This window comes from Protopterus annectens, chromosome 4.part1 (genome assembly GCF_019279795.1).
Source record: "Protopterus annectens isolate FY-2018-M chromosome 4.part1, PAN1.0, whole genome shotgun sequence".
Lineage (NCBI taxonomy): Eukaryota > Metazoa > Chordata > Ceratodontiformes > Protopteridae > Protopterus > Protopterus annectens.
This window is the reverse complement of record NC_056734.1, coordinates 810791360-810808995: the sequence shown is the minus strand read 5'-3', so window position 1 is coordinate 810808995 and position 17636 is coordinate 810791360. Positions and strand designations below refer to the sequence as shown.

At 39.3% G+C, this 17636-nt stretch overlaps 1 protein-coding gene across 2 annotated transcripts in view; it reads right to left on the bottom strand.

Annotated features, from left to right (window-relative positions):
• LIMS2 (LIM zinc finger domain containing 2) overlaps positions 1 to 17636 on the bottom strand; it is a 668134-nt gene that overhangs the window by 377397 nt on the left and 273101 nt on the right. For both annotated transcript variants that reach the window (XM_044070568.1, XM_044070570.1), the window contains exon 4: positions 11315 to 11435. In XM_044070568.1, coding sequence (XP_043926503.1) covers positions 11315 to 11435 — 121 coding nt within the window. The remainder of the gene's footprint in view (positions 1 to 11314; positions 11436 to 17636) is intronic.

Below are 17636 nucleotides of genomic sequence, written 5' to 3'. Positions count from 1 at the left end.
GTTCTTAAAATACTTTCTGCAACTTTATGAATATAATATTATGTAGGATCTGCATCCAAAATTTCACTCTCTCCTTATTTCTTGAATTTTCCCCTGCTTCATCATCCCTTTCCATTTTGAAATGTAGCTTTTTGCTTCTGTTATGTATACCAGTCTTAACTGTGTAGCTCTAAAATATGCCTTCATAGCAGGTAATCTTAAAACACCTTGCTCTATTGGAAGGTTCAACTTATCCCACTTAACCCTTGCCATCCTCCCCTCCCAGACAAAATCCTTCAACTATTTAGTAATTACTGTCCACAACTTGTCCTGTAGTTGATGAAAATATGCTTGATCTGTACATAAAATAGGACATGCTGGAGGGATAGATTCCTTTCCCAGAGACTCCCCATGCTTTGGAACAGGATTCCAATATACATCAGGCAGAGCCCCTCACTAACACTCTTCAAGAGAAACCTTGACGGGTGGATGGGAAACAGATAATTTACCCCGGGAATCACTGCACTGGCTCTGCTGGACAGTGGCTCAGGGAACTAATGGCTCTGTTGGACAGAGGCATAGGGAACTAATCTAAGGGGGTGGCGAAAGCCAGCACATTCTGGCTAGGCTTATAAATGCCCTTGGGCAGATAGCCTAGTACTTACCTATGAACCTATAAATGTTCTCTGCATTCCTACTACTGAATTCACATCTTCCATACCAAATATTTTCATAAATTTCTTCAAAAATGTACCCTTTTTTGTTGCATTTCCATTCTAGGTCACTCAGATACAGCCTCACTGTTATAAATCAAGATCCAGTCCCCACCTATAGGTAATATTCCCTGCTAAAAGTGGATTAGTTCTCCCAGAAATTGCTTAAATTCCATAATAACAGTTTTAGGTGGAATATAAATACATGTCAGTGTAATCCTCCTTCCTTGCCAGTTGCCCCTTACTATCACAAATGTACCACTATTATATTTTTTCCACTTCTATCACTATTGGAACTCCTCTAACTATACCACTCAACTGTCCAAATTTTTGCAGAATGTCCAGATTTCTGCCTCTTATTTTTGGTCTGTTCTTCATAAAATTTGTGGTTTTCTGGCAAATTGCTGAGGATTAAAGTCACTAAATAGTTATATATATATATATATATATATATATATATATATATATATATATATATATATATGAGTTTCATACTTTATATCTTTCAGAAAATGCATGTCAACACAAACTCTGTCATTCTAGCAACTTTCTAAGTTTATAACAGCAATTTTAAAATCTGTACCTATTTTTGGCCATTTGTCCCCCATTATTTAAGCCTTTGTCCAGATTTTTAGTGCTAAGAGGTTGAGAGGTATGCTTCTAACAATTAGTACAAGTACTCCCCTTTTCCTTTGTCCCTGATATTTTGCTGAATATCCATCCTAAAATTCTTTATATATTTCACATCTTTCCAAATGAGTCTCCTGTAGCCTTGCTATTTGCACTTAACATTTCTTAATATAATTCAATACTCTCACCTTTTTGTCTATACCTATGAGGCCATTCACATTCCAAAATAATATGTATAGTGTTGCCATTATGATAAGACGTTATTATTCCCACCTATTATATAGGTCAGCTTTTTTAAAAGTCTATTACCAGATTTTGTCTTATATGCACCCATGAATGTTTGGCAGGTTGGTCCTTTTATTTTTACTTTATACAGGTGTTTCTTGTTAACTCCATTTGAACCTATGTCATTTTTACAAGATATTTTTTTAATGAAAACCCCCAAACAAATAAAAACACCAAAAAATACCCCAAAATCACTATTAACTCAAAAAGAAACACACTAAACTATGTACATATAATAAAGTTTAACCCTCCTGATAGAAGCAATTGTCCCAAATCAACAGCTGCACCCACAGGCATCACCTAATCTAAAATCATTTCTTCAAGTTTTTATCTCAAGTTTAGGTTAGGAATTTTAGAAATATTCTGGCCTGCTGTCTAACCTAGCTAAAGGGAATTTTGTCACATGTTTCTGACTATTAATAGCCCTAAATGACAAAGTTGTAGATGTATAAACTTTTTTTTCTGAACCTGTCAAGGAATCTGCTCTACTTATCATTAGGAAGTTAATTAGGAGCAATAATTAATTTGACTACCTTCTCTCCAAGTCCAAAGAGATAATAGCAAGGTCAGCAATAGTGTTTTATGAAGATAATTGTGTGAATCCTGTACTCTAAAAATCTGATCTTTTAGGAGCTAAAGACTGGGAATCTGGAGTTAGAGAAACTGCTAAAATGGAATCATCTAATGGTCTAAGCACTGGGAAAATAGCCAAAGGTTTAGGAACATCCATACTGACAAAGGTCAAAATATCGCTTTTGTGTGTCAGATGTTTATTTATCCATCCTTTGTTGGCCAGGTTAGTGCCACTAGGCTTGTAGTCTCATTTCAGGGGAGACCCAAAGTGTTATTTATACTACTATGGGAAATGTTGCCAGGGCACCAAGGATCTTCCCCTACTCTCTTCCATAGGTCTGATGAAGTTCTTTTGCTAAGGACAAAAGTGCTTACCAGCTTTCTTTTCTCATTAACTTGTTTGCTGTACCTTGTGGACTACCAGCATTTTTTACAGCATCAACATACCAGTGGTTTTATTGTGGAGTTTTTGGTTCGCATACTTCTGCAGTTTGGTCAGGTGCCACAAGATCTTTTACCCCAACCTGAGCAACCACCAACTCCAGCAGAAGGGACCTTAGTTTAAACTCTCATCCGAAGGACAACACACTCAGGAGCACAACACCCCCTTATGCTGAACTGCAGTGTCAGCAATTCATCTACCTGGTATGGGAATAGAACCCCCAGACATCTAAACCAGAGGCAGCTGTGCTATACGTTTTGCCACTGATACTGCACTGACTCTCCATTCCCTTCCCTTCCCTTCACACTTTAAAAGAAAAATCTTCTGCCTTTATATAGTCTCCCACCAAAATAAACTTGCTCATTAGGAAAGTCAGAGGAGTGAATCTTCCATATCTGACATAATCAGAAGGAGAAGGGATCCAAGAAACATATGCCACACCCTCTTCTTTAGAGTGACTCTGTTCATCTGAAGTAAAAGCCCTCTTCCTCAGACTGATCCTCTTCATGAGAATGGGAAAAGTAGTTTTTTATGGCTGTAAGGATTGAACAGCCTTTAACAGTCCTTGAGCCAAAGCAAATCAGTCTTCTTGATTGGTTTGAGGAAGGGGTTTCTCAGAGAAAATGTGTCTAACAGTAGAAGGAGGGGAAATCTGTTTTTTCTTCTGCTGTCATTTATGTGGGAAATCCACCAGAGGTTTGGGTGTTGAAGGATGGATCACAATTCTGAAAACTTGATTCTCTTTATCTGATGAGAACTTAGTGAACACCCCATCCACCTGCAGTCATTACAACTCTCTGTTCAAGGGAACTCATCTTAAGACAGCAGACAGGAGAAGAGTCAGAAGGACTGTGGGTAGCAAGGGAAAGGCTTTTATCCTAGGTCATAACATCTAGGAGGGCAATACTAGAGGGCCCAGAATATGCTGACAGTCTGGGTGTTACAAAAGTGATTCACTGGATTTGCCCATGTCTGACAGAGAACAAGAAGTGGAGGGTCTGTCCCAAGTCATTCACTTCTTTTAGTATTTTATCCATTTACTTCTGTTTAGCTGGAGAATCAAACTCCAAAGATGGAGAAATGGATAACATAACCACATGCTCCAGCAATTATAGCCTCTTGTTTTCCAGTAAAAGTCAAGGGTCCTAAGGTAATATCCAAGAGTTTTAGGAGCAAAACCCTGAAAAACCTGATAGAACTTAAAGAGCGTTTTACCACAATACAAAATACAAAGCTAGCATGATAGTTTCAATAAAGTACTTGTCTACCGCAGCTGCATATTCCTTTTTTAACACAGACATAAGAAAGAAAAAATTACAAATTATATAACATAGGAAAAAAGAATCACTGGTAGCATATGTATCTGCCAGAGCTTCAAAGACTGTAACCAACAGAAGAGAACAGAAACTATTCGCAATGTTGATGGATGTCTGCATAGATACATGTAGAAGAAAGCTCTGAAAATGCCACTGATATATACACCTCTTACATTAGCATTCTGTTGCATGTCTAAAGTATATATAAATGTCTTGTGGGGGAAGGATCCTGAGCTTCAGATGGCTGACCAGACTGTTGAGATCTTTGTGGGGAAAGTCCCAGTTGTTAAGAACACTGCAACAGTGATCTAATGAAGAACATGTATGACAAACGAACAGCCACAGAGATGCAGATGCTGCAAAACAAACATTTGCTGCCCACAGGAGGATCAGGGGGCATTCTGACTATGAAGAAATGCATGTCACAGTTACTCCTAGACAAAAGTACACATTTCCGTTGTACTCTGTTATACACTGACACATACATGCCTCTACTAGAAAATTACCAGAAAAGAGGAACCAGTAAGAGTGAGCAACCATAAAGGCAAAATACAAGTAGAGAAAATGAAGAAATTAGCACATAGTGCTTGGGGGGTGAAAATTATGTACTTTCCATAATGACAGATCTGGTTCAACCTGTGGTTTTTCAGATCCAACTCTGATCTAATGCCAGCCTTTCCAAAAGACTTCAATCGTACAGCTCTGCCTCCTATACCCATAATCCCTTACTTCCCCATCTACCTCAGATTGACTCGCCTCTTACATTAACAGAAACATGTGAGAAACACACCAGGATCTTAACATAGGGCCTGAAGGAGGAAAGATTGCAATAGCTTGGTCATCCGATGCTATGGTCAGTACAACCCAACAGGAGGGGAGTAGGAGGAATGGATGGTTGAACCAGATAGAAATAGGCAACACACATCTACCATTATGATATTGACAGAACTTTAGTATCAGATGCTTTTTTGTCCAGCTTTAACCTGTGGGACAGAGTCCCCAGCCATGTATCATCCCAGTGAGGCCCAATGAGAGAACATTCTGCAGAATGGTGGAACCAAGAGGGCCTGGACCTCGACTGCACATCCAATTTCTAAAGGGATACAAATGTACGAGTACTAGCCCAAGCAGCTGCAGCAGCACAAATGTAGTCAATAGAAGCTCTGGAGAAAAATATCCCTAGATATAGCCACTGCTGTGGTAGAATTACCTTTAGAAGACTAACAAGAGCTTTCATTTCAAATTTCTGCTCAAAAAAGAAATGCAGACAGCCAGTTGGATAGGTTTGTTTTTGACATTGGCCTGCCCAACCTGGTTTTGGAAAAAGAGACAAAGAGTCGTTCCAATTTTCTGAAGGCTTTAGTTCTTTCCAAATAGAATCTAAGTTGTGTATAAATATTCAGACAATGTTGCAAACATTCACCCTTATTACTGAAGTTTGAAAAAAAAAAACACAGGTAAGTAAATAAGCTTATTCAAAGTGAACTCTGAAGCAAAAAGGAGGGAGTCAGTCCTAAAAGTAACACTATCCTTTTGAAAAATCAGATATCCTGCAGCTCTGCAACCTGCTAAGCTGAAGTAATAGCAACCAAGAAAATGGTCTTCCAGGGAGTAATTTTAAAGGAATAGTGGCTGAAGGCTCAAAAGAAGGGCCAGTTAACACAGAGCATGAAAGGCAAATCCCAAGGAGGGATGGGATTCCAAATGGGGGATAAAAGTATGAAAGCCTAACAAATATTCAGAGCCTCTACTGGGATGCAGTCTCTGCCACTGTGAAAATTCAAAATAGCACCTGCTGAACCTTGATAATGGAATAGCTCAACCCAGATTGAAAAGGCTTAGCAAGAAATCCAGAAAAGCATCAAGAGAAGCTGAAAAGGAATCTAAATCTTATGATGAAGCCTAAATTGCAAGACATCTTCATTTGCTAGTGTATATCTTCCACTTAAAGGGTTTCTGGGAAGAGGATAAAATATTAACTCCTCTGTCAGAGAGTTTGGGATCCCTGACCATCATGGGAACTGGAAAAACTATGCAGTCAATTTGAAGGTATTAAGGTTGGGCAGGGCAATCCTCACCAGATGAGAACGCCAACCCCAGGATGGGGTCGAGGCCCCATGGAGGGTGTCAAAGGTGAGGCCACAGAAAATGGAACCAGACAATGAGAATCATGGTCACTGCAATAGGCTGCTTTCTGATAAAATTTTATTATGAAAAAAGTAGATGGATATATGTACAGAAGTCCCAGGGGCCAAGCATACAGAACAGCATCCCTCTGTGAGAGTGTCCCAAAGGAAGAACCAGGTTGTAAAAACTGCTGCCATTTTTGATGGATGGGGTGGCAAAAAGATTGCAGCAACGGGTGCCCAAGCATCAGAAAATCTGAGCTGCTACTTCTACACTCAAGGACCACTCATGAGAAATAAGAATGTTCCAGCTTAAACTGTTCACCAGGATACTGGACTCTGTAGGGTGCAAACTGCTATCAGAAAATGGGGAGAGGAGATCACCCACTGCTACACTCTTGTGGCTTCCTGACAAACAGAATAAGACTAAGTTTTCCCCTGTCTATTCAAAGACCAGACCATAGACATTGCCCATTTGAACAGAGATCACACCCTTGGGAAGAAGGTCCTGAAAGACCTGCAACACTGGGATGACTGCTCTCATCTTCAAGACACTGATGTAAAAATTGGCCTTAAAAGATGACTACATTCCCTGAACCGTCTTCTATTCAAACTGCACCTCCATCCCAGAAGGGAGGCATCCATAGCAACCAAGGCCTAAGGTTGGGGAAGAATGAAAGGTCGCATAGCAGTGACAAGGGAAGACTCCAACCACAATTTGATCTGAGCCCAACAAATGTCTGTCATGACACTAGGAAAGTTCATGGCATGCGTTACTTACAACCAATGAGTTAATGTCCACTGCAGTATCCTCCATATGGTACCTCATATGCAGTATCAGGAACATTGATACTTCTATTTGACCCAAGAACATCATTACCATTGAAGCTGGATGCTTATGAATAAGAAAAATGAGTTGCCTCTGTTCAATGACAGTTCACCCTGGGAACTGGAAGTTTTGCTGTTTGAGAAATTGCATCCAAATGTCAGCCTGTCTATTCCAGCACTTGAACAGGCTGTACATTGGATTTCTCATAGTTCTCTGTGATTTCCTAAGGACAGATACAAGTGGAGTAAGGAGTTCTGAGCTTAGATCAATGACACCTTCATGGAGGCAGTGAGCAGACAATCATCCAAGTATGAGTAGACCTGAAACCCCTGCAGCCTGAGCAAAGCTGCCACAACTGCCATGCTTTTGGTGAAGACTCAGGGGGGCTGTGGTGAGACCAAAGGACAGCACTCGAACTGATAATGATCGGCTCCCAACCAAAAGAGCAGAAATCTCCTGGAGTGCCTTGCAATCTTTATATGATAGTAGGCATCTTTGAAATCTATTAAGCATATCCAGTCATCCTTCCTCAGCAGCAACATGACCATCAGGAGCTTGATCTGCTTGAAATTACGGTTCAGTTTGCTCAGATCCAAAACTGGTCTCAGGTCCTTGTTCTTCTCTGGTACCAAAATGAATCTGGAATAGACCCCAGATTCCCATTAGTCTGGTGGAACTTCTTGGATGACTCAATTTGTCAGCAGCTTCTGAATCTCAACTGATGAGAGTCTTCCCTGATGAGGTGGAATGCTTGGGAGCGATTTTGCATTTTCTCTCTGCAGAAATAAAGATGGACTTGTATGACCTCTGGATACGACTCTCAGCACCCACATATCCAAGTTGATGGCCTCCCAAGCTTTTAGGTTGACAGCCAAACAACCCCTGACTGTCCTGAGTAGGACAACAAGGTATCCCTTCAGGTGCACTGAAAGAGCATCCCAGAATGAACTACGTAGAAGCCCTGGTTCTGCAGACTGCCCCTGCCATGTGGGTGGTGTTCATTCTGGCTGCATCTCCCCATCATGAGTGTCACCCTCACTAGGAGTGTCCTGAAAAGACTGCTTTGAATTGTGTGAAAAGAAATGCTTTCCTCCCTTCTGGTTCATGGAGAAGAACTGCTGGGGGATGGCAAAGTGCACTCTGATGACAGTGTCTTTCCTTCCTGCTCATTCCTAGTTAACATGTCCTTGACATTTGGGCCAAAACAGAGAGAATCTATCAAAAGGGACAGTGTCAAAGAACACCTTAAAGCATTCACCAAAAAATTCATAACTGCATCCAGGCCTACCTGCTGGGCAAGACCTGCCATCAGCTGTACTGGAAAACAGACAGACACATTAGTGATCAACTACATAGTGGACAACTGCACCTCAAGAGTCTTTGGCATATCTTGGGCCTGCTGTGTCTTAACTAGCTTTGACACTTCTAACACTATGTCCTGCTGAAGTCTTGCTAAATGAGCTAAGTTGCTGAAGTATAGGTGTGCTTTCCTAAATGGTCCAATGCCCAAGAATCCCTGTTTAGGGGATGGACTGAGGAAATGGTCCAACACCCAAGAACCCCTGTTTTGGGGATGGACTGAGGAACTCTCCACTGAAGCATTCTTCTTGGATGGCTACCACCACCATGATGACATCAACTGCAGGTCCTTTACTCCAATGTGGCCAGTCCTTTGAGGGAGCCAAGATTTTACCATTTTTGGGACTGGGTTCAACCATATCGGATTCCTTCCATGCTCTCCAGTACATCAGGTTGATAAGAGTGTCTGTGGGTGTGGGAACCACCCAGGACATTGACGGGCCTGCACCAAAGTCATACAAAAAGACTGACTCCTCCAGAGAGGGGACTTCAACAGTCCAACCCCTGCACCGATGAAGAAGTTCTATAATATTGACAAAGGCAGCATCTTTGCAGGGGAACACTTTCCTTCCTCGAGGTCAGTATCCTCAGCAAGAGATTCCTCTATGGAATCTAGGTGCATCTTCTTGCAGCAACTCTTCCCATGACCTTCCTGAACTAGAGAATCGGGGGGGGGTGGAAGAAGCAGGGGGTCCTGTATGTAGGGTGACTTGGAGGCCTGCAAGTACAGACTGTCCCAGAGCAAACAAATGTGTGTCCAATAATCAGATTTGTACCAGAGAGGCATGGATCTGAGGTGGAGAAGGTGAAGGTTCAGGTGAAAGCTCCCTCGGAGTAACCAGGGAAAAGGGAGAGTGGATTCTGCCTAAATTACCCATCTCCTTAGGCAAAAAGTACTGAGGACACTCATATTTGGGGCCACAAACTTTACTGAAGACAGCAACATAGGGGATCAGTTCCAAGATAACAGAGCCAAACTTAGTAATGAAGAATCCGAAGGAGTCAAAGGTCTGTGGATCATCAGATCAGGGTGATCAAAGGAAGCAGGAGCCACTAGTTTGTGGTCCCCTTGGTCTTTATTCTGGGTCTTCTGGTCCTTAGAGCTGTCCTTACTCTGACTCCTTTCACTCTTGTCAGACTTCTTCAATGGTGCTCATTCATCTCCCGGGTACCAAAGCCAGCACACACTGCATTCGGCATCAAGGTTCACCATGCTGAAGCAGCAGACACAGATTGTGCAAATCTTAAAAAAGCAATTTGGGTCCACATACTTGAAAAAGCAATTTGTGTCCACATACCATACATTTTTTAAAACCTTTCTCCTTATCAGTAATGAAAATTTGAAGAAAACAGTCAAGGCCAAACAATAATCAAAGGGAAGAAAAAGCACACTAAACACCTAAACCTAACAACCTACCTACCCATCTACCTACTACCCTAAATGGAGCAGCACACTAAATGGCAATACTAATTTTTTATGCTCAGAAGAAAAATGTGGAAACACCACAGAGCCTGACATCCAAGAAGCTCACACAGACTAAAATGTAACCGAGAAAGCTAAATTAACTCCAAAACTGCACCCTAAAACCCACAAAGGTTAAAAGAAGGAAGCAAAATGGAAGAACTGACATTCTGTTGCTAAAAACACAAATGGATGGAGCTCACCATTGCACTGCAGTCTATAAGGCAGCAAATGAGATTTGAGGTAGATAGGGTAAACACGGGATTATGGGTAGAAAAGGAAGAGCTCTAGATCTGAAGTCTTTTGGCAAGGCTGATAAAGGATATAACATCAGATCTGATAACTTACAGGTTTAAGCTGGATGGAAAAGACATCGGATCAGATGACACAGCTTAAACCTAGAACTACTTTAAAGGTTTTAATGTGGTAATCACTGATAATCGATTAAGCTTTAATATAAGATTAAACAAAGCAGGTAACAATATGAAGGAAGTGAGAAGAAAAATTGGAAAAAATATGTATTTGTCTGTGTGACGTTGTTACTCATTGTTTTAGTTTGTTAGCTGGGATATTTTGCAGATGCCCTAATGGTTATGGACATCAGTTGGGTACAACAACCCTGTGTTTCCAAAGGTTAGCCAAGCACTCCATTTATGCTGTGCTGATGAGGCCATAAGAAGTGCGAAACATACATGTCCACAGCTAGTGGAGTTTGGCTTTATTGGCCTGAATTTGTCCATTAATTGACTTAATAAGAAATAAGTCATGGGCATTCAGAATCGACATACAGCTGGAACACCTGGTGTCCTTAAGGGCTCATTTGCATATATCCCATGTTACCTCTAAAAAAAGAGGTTTTAATGAATCACACAGTGGAAAATCTAGCTTGGCTAGATTTTTCTTTTAGTTTTTATTTATTTCGATTTGTTAACTGATTCCCATGGACCTTTGCAGACTCAGTCCAGAAGCACAGACTAAGTGACTTGCTCAAAGTCCTACACAGACAAATGGAGAGAATCAAATCCTGAACCACAGGAAGAAAGTCGCTAACACTTCATAGCTGTAATTGTCAGAGCTAACTGACATGAGATAAGTAATCAGTTAATGAATGAATTAATTAATTAATGGCAATATAATAAAGAATAGCTTTTTGTCCCACCAAAGAGGCATTTAGCCAAGTGGAATCACTAAAAGCAGAGATTTAGCTTTAGAGGAGAGGGCACAGACTAATGGAAAGTCGTGTGTAGAAAAGATGCACAAATGAGAACTGTAGTATCGAGAAGCATAAGTAATGGGATGAGGCGGCACCATCTATAAACAATGACAGATCCACAAGTTTCAATAGCTATTAAAATCAACAAGTTCATTCTTTGTTGTCATTACCAAGTTCCTCCTTTGTTGATGTTCCCAAATGAAAAGGCAGTGAAAATGAGCTGCTTTGTGAACAAATGTAGAATGCTGAGCTGAAAGTCAACTCCACAGGAAGAAAGGACGGACTGCAATTAATGAAATGAAATGTGGGTTGTCCAATATCAGATATACCAGCATTTCTAAATGGGCCAAAGCAGGAACCTACTGTGATGGGTCAATCGTTCCTTACCTTCCAGCATTCTTCACAAAACCCAAATCAGCCAGCACTACATCGCAGATTTCACAGCAAAAACAATCAGGATGCCAATTATTATTCATAGCCTTTATGACACGACCAATAATGAACTCTCCTGGGAAAAAAGATAATATTCTATTAATGTTAATACAGATTGAATGTACACTTTTTAACTGTTAAACTTGCCATTGTAAAGCATATTATTTTGCTATCAAAATGGCCACTGAAAACAAAATTTTACAAAAGCATTATCTCCTTGGTTTTAAAAGATTCAGTTTTTGACCATGGAACTCTTTACTACCACTCAGATGCAAGAAACTTATTTTGATTATTATACCTTATATGTTCTTATTTCTTTAGCATTACTTTAAATTTCAAGGTGAAAAACAGAAACCGTTTCATATTAAGCTTTACCATCTAAGGTAACACTTGTTTCATATTATGGTTGCTATGTAGTAATGACACCATATCCCAAAGGAAAGGTCTTGGGCTTTGTCATACAATATAGTCTAGTATCCAAGATTTAGAAACAGCTAACCATCATTGCTAGGATTGTACTCTGAGAACTCTCCATGATTTTGATGATACACCATGGTTTGCAATGTGATCTTACTTCTAAGGCACACAAATGGAGGTGTGCTGAAACTACCAGGACTGGAACTTTTCAAAGTCCCTACTGCTAGGCTGCATAAAACCTTACGTGGGTGGAAACAGTCTACAAACCTAACTAGTGGTGTCATTGTGAATGGAACCTCTTCACAGTATATTCCACATGCGCAATATTCAATATGGGAGACCATCTTAAGTAATATCAACCAGAACTAGATTAATGGATTTGATTATTACAGTATTAAGACTAGCATCACATTCCAACTCTAGATTTATTTTATTTTCTTTACTTGTTAACTTTTGTAAGACCATTAGGCACAAGTGCCTCTTCTCAGGGGTGTCCCTGAACTACTGTTTGGTTACATAACTTACTGCAACAGAAAGCAGAATGGAGTCTGAGGAAACCAAAGCCAGTACTACACACAATGAAGCTCGGTTGCAGTTTATGGTCTTAATCACAGTCAAACTGTCAATCTGGAAGTATGACACAAGCTCATTTGAATACAGAAATGGTAGAAGTAGGAAACAAAAGGAATGTTAAAAGCTTTAGGGAGCTTTAGGGAGCACTGCTGGAGAAGGGAAGGATAGCGTAGCAACAGCAAGATAGGAAATTAAAAAGTATGCAAGATTAACAATATCAATACTAAAACAATGAAGCAAGGTTTCAAACTTGGGAGCCCTTTCCAAGAACATTAGCTTAGATGTCATAGTCATGATCAGCTGAACAGAGTAAAACAGTCACCCAGGACTACTCAGTTCAGTATATACTATACATGAGAAAGGAAAGCAAAGCCACAGAAAACCAGATACACCCAGTGCCCAAATATAGACAAGAAGTCCTGTAGCATTTTTTGTATCACTACCTGTAAAACAAGCATACAAATGCTTCTAAAAGAGACAGAGAAAGTGGGGGGTGGAAAAGTGCCCGAGGAAACACGTTAAAGTCAAAATCACGACAGGGATCAAACAGACAATATGACCAAATACACCAGTCCAACTCTTGGGAAAGTAAGGTATCTCAGTTGCATTGACAAAAACAGCTGTGTCATCCTCAATTGCTTTCAAGGTGCTTTTCTCAAAAGCAACTCATGTGAGGAATTTGGAACTGGGTAATTCTAGAATTGGAGGTTATAAAGAGGAACAGCACTACCATCCCAGCAGTGTATTTCCCCAGTAATCTGATTACTGTATGGGTCTGTTATCACTGGCAAAGGACAGTGAAATGGTACTGTAACAAGACAGTTAGATTTCAGCTAGGCAAAATTCAAATAGATGGGAAATGGTCTTAACTTATTAGTGGGATTGCAAAGGTCAGATACATATTCAGTGGGGAGGGGACATATAGGAAAATTTAGTCAAGAAACATAGGTAATGTTTTATGGGATCTGCTCAATATGACTGTATACAAGTTATATATGTAGGGATTTCTGTTGCACTATTAAATTATATAGATAAAGAAACTGCTGTATGGTTTGGCTTCTAATGGTGGTGACTTGATTCACTCATGCATGACATGGGTTCAGGAACAGACAAGGTACAAAAGAAATGGCTGGCTCGAAGAAGGACACAACAATCAGCATCCACAAACACTTTTCATGTGTTGAGAACTGCAAGAGTCACTACTTAGCAGAGACTAGAAGCTCACGCAATGAAACAGTCAAGGAACACGGCATCCCCATGTGATCTACTTCCACCTAACAGTAAACAATTATGGCACCTCTTTTACACAATACATCCCACAACATAGTATTACGAGTACTGACAGCTGCTACACTTAACTTAAAATGAAACAGCTCAGAGGGGATACACAAGTGCCCTACAGATAGATTTAAAGAGTACACACATAATTGTCATGGAAAACAGAACTGAAAACAAGAGAAATAATATCTTTTGGCTATCGTTGTGAAATGGGATTGATGAAGGGCGTGAGCAACCTTTTCTCAATTAACAAGCATTCCACATATACGTAACCAAATGTCTTGTGTTCCATAAAGGATTACTACCAGAAACCACTTACTAGATCATGGTATATCCAAAGCACCTTGTCAACTGAATGTTGTGCACTGCTTTGGTGAGTTTCTCTCTACCCTACTGCTGTGACATTTATGGACTTGATATACACATAAGTTAGTGGGGAGAGGTCAACCTGTGCCATTGGAGCACAGGCTATTTTGGTGTTTCATCAAGCTGTGACCACTAAAATGATTTTCCAATGATCAGTTCTCAAACTGTCCTTTCCATTTGATTCCTGCCTTATGCGGTTGGCTATCCAGACTATAAATAAATATATAAACACAGATGCTGTAAGTATACTGATCCAATTTATAAGTACATAACTTTAAATTTAAGGATATGTATGGTGCCTCAAACAGAAAATAAGCTAACAGCCTGACTACAGTAGTGCAGTCAGTAATCAGTGTCAAGTTACTGACCAGTCACACTACTCTAGCCTGAGTGATGCTGCAACAAATAAGTATTAAATACTAACTTATTTGCTAACTTCAGTAGTGGGGTGCAGTACAGCACTGTGTAAAGTACTCACCATAACAGCAGATCTTCAAAAAGAGATCACTGTAGCAGCAAATCATAACATCTGGGGTTACCTACCTGCTGACACCCATTTCCTCAGCCCCAGTTTGCTCCTGATATTGAAATATTCTCTGCAAGAAACCAGGGCTGGCTAACATATGTGGCATTAGGTACTATATATAACATATAACCCATGTTGTTTATAATTCTTTAGTTCTTCAAGCCTGTGTTCCCCAAAGGCATAGTTCTTTGGGGTAACTGTAAACTTTTTCTAATGCAATCTGCAACTAACACACACACACATATTTTATATATATATATATATATATATATATATATATATATATATATATATATATAATGTGTGTGTGTGTGTGTGTGTGTGTGTGTGTGTGTGTGTGTGTGTGTGTACGCATGTGTGTATCTATAGCTATCTGTCTATATATATATATATATATATATATATATATATATATATATATATATATATATATATAGATAGATATAGATAGATATATAAATATATAAAGAGAGGCATAGTTAAAGGTCCTTGATGCATTGGAAACAAGTGGCTTTAGTTCAAAAATGTATCATCACAGTAAGTTTCACAGCAATGTGTCATATTGTGCGAGTTTGCAGAGTGCTTTTCAGGGACATTTCCTCTGTGATGCGATTGTAGAATTGCTACTACAATTTATGACGACAAATGTTATATAGATATTTTGTGTTTTTAGTATTTTTGACTCATAGGGTTCAATGTTAATTTTTCAGAAACAGGTGAACCGGTACATATATGCATGCACATAGCTTGTATATACAAAAATTGTATATGTGCAAATTGTGTTTATATACAGACACACACACATACATGCATACAGGTCTATATTAGAACATCGAAGTTTCAAAACTTCGAATGTTCTAATATCGAACCCTATTCAGCGAAAGCTGAAACATCGAACATACAGAACAGTGACTTCTTTCCTAGGGAAAAAAATTCACTGTTCCAAAACACATACACAACACAAGCACACTAAACAAACAGCAATCCACAAACATACCTAAAATCTTACACCTAACCCTACACTAAACTATACACAAATCACTAACTATCCACTTACCTTAACCCAAACCCTAACCCTAAGGTCCATCACTATCACACACTTACCTCACCTGCACCCTAACCCTAACACACCTACCCCGCCCTAACCCTCACGTCCACACAATCACACACTTACCTGACCCGCGCCCTAACCCTAACTCACCTAACCCGCCCTAACCCTCACGTCCACACAATCGCACACATACCTAACCCGTGCCCTAACCCTAACTCACCTAACCTGCCCTAACCCTCACATCCACACAATCGCACACATACCTAACCTGCACCCCAACCCTAACTACCCTAACTCGCACTCAATCGTACACTTACCTGAACCTGACCCGTAACTTTCCACCACAGAGCTAAAAATACCAAACCAGCAGAAACGGGCAACCAAATTCTTTCCCTAGGAAAAAATTCTGTTTTCTGTTGCTTCAATATTTTCAGCTTTCGCTGAATAGAGTTCGATATTAGTACATTCAAAGTTTTGAAACTTCGATGTTCTAATATAGACCCCATGTATACATATGGTTCCCCTTCACAAGATCGAATGGATGGAAGCTCGAAATTCATAATCATGAGACCAGAATCTCGAACTTCCATTCACTCGAAATTGTAAATGGGAGCCTTAGGTTTAAAAAATGAAAATATAACATACCTTATTGCAGGGGGCCAGGTCCCCTGTACCCTAGCAGTTTAAATGTGAATGTTCCATGACCGCACTATAGCGGAGGAATGAAAAATCTTCCGTTTTGCACTTACTCGTATAGCGCGGAATGGGAGATTTCCCTTTCCTTCACTATAGTGCGATCTCGGAGTAGGTATATTTAAGCAGCCCCCCTGCGAAAACATTTGAAAGGTGGGGTTTTTTGTCCCTTTCATATGTTCGAGTTTCTCTAAATTCGAGATTCTGGTTTTGAGTTTATGACTTTCGAGTTTAGAGAAATTCGATCATATGAAGGGGAACCATACATACACATAGACACACACATACACATATATTATACATACATATATACATTTAGAGTGTGAGTGAGTACTGTCAAAAATATGTACATAACCTTGATAACCAGAAGGGTAATTCTTGAATAATAAAAAAGAACAAAATCTCTATTAAACACAATATGAACCTCTCTTTGTAGATTGTTAAATTACCTTAATTACACAATCTTAAATCTTAAGACAGGAAAGTATATGAACTGAATCAATACATTAGTACATGAGGAAGAAAATATCTTTCTGGCAAAAGGTGAATTTCTTGGCGTCCATGTCTCACATGTTATAATCAGCGAACCAATCAATTTTCTATATTGCACTTCAGAGGAAGTAATAATGCATTTTTAGCACTTCCTGATGGAAACCCTAGGACCTCAATAAATATCTGGGAAGATATGCATAGAACTGAATCAACAACAATACCTTTGTTGTGTAAAGTTTAAAAATATGGGTTCAAAACACAAGGTCTACTTATTGTGAGCAAGAAAATGTGCTTATAACTGGAAAAAAACTGTGTTATGTATTGAAATATTTGATCTTCATTTCCTGCTTGAAAGTCCATTTTTATTACTTTGAAAATACTATAAGTAAAGTACAGGGAGTAGCATGAAACATCACAATACAGACATATACGCATATAGATATATATTATTTCTATATTAATTAATTTTAGGAGTCTATTCCAGATGAAGAAATATGAACTGTTAGTCTTTTTGCTCATTGGTACAGTACATTCAGAAACCTGATAAGCAAATAATGCATTAAGATATTGTTCAGAAAATACATGTTTAAACAAGTCAGCAGAAATGCTTGAGGAGTATGTGCTGACCTTGTTTTCTTTCCTTCCAAGGGCAAGTATGACTTCATAAGAGGTAAATTAGAAACAATGTTAAGCTCCATGCAGTACTGAATCTATTTGCTTGTAATAAATTATCTTTTAACTATCATAGATGATATAGGACAGTACATTAATACATTTTATGAAGTGTCCCATATTTAATTGAAATGTAAGCACTGAAAAATATTTTTGGAGTATATACACAAAGGTTTGTTTGTTTTATAAGGACTACATTTGATTAATCT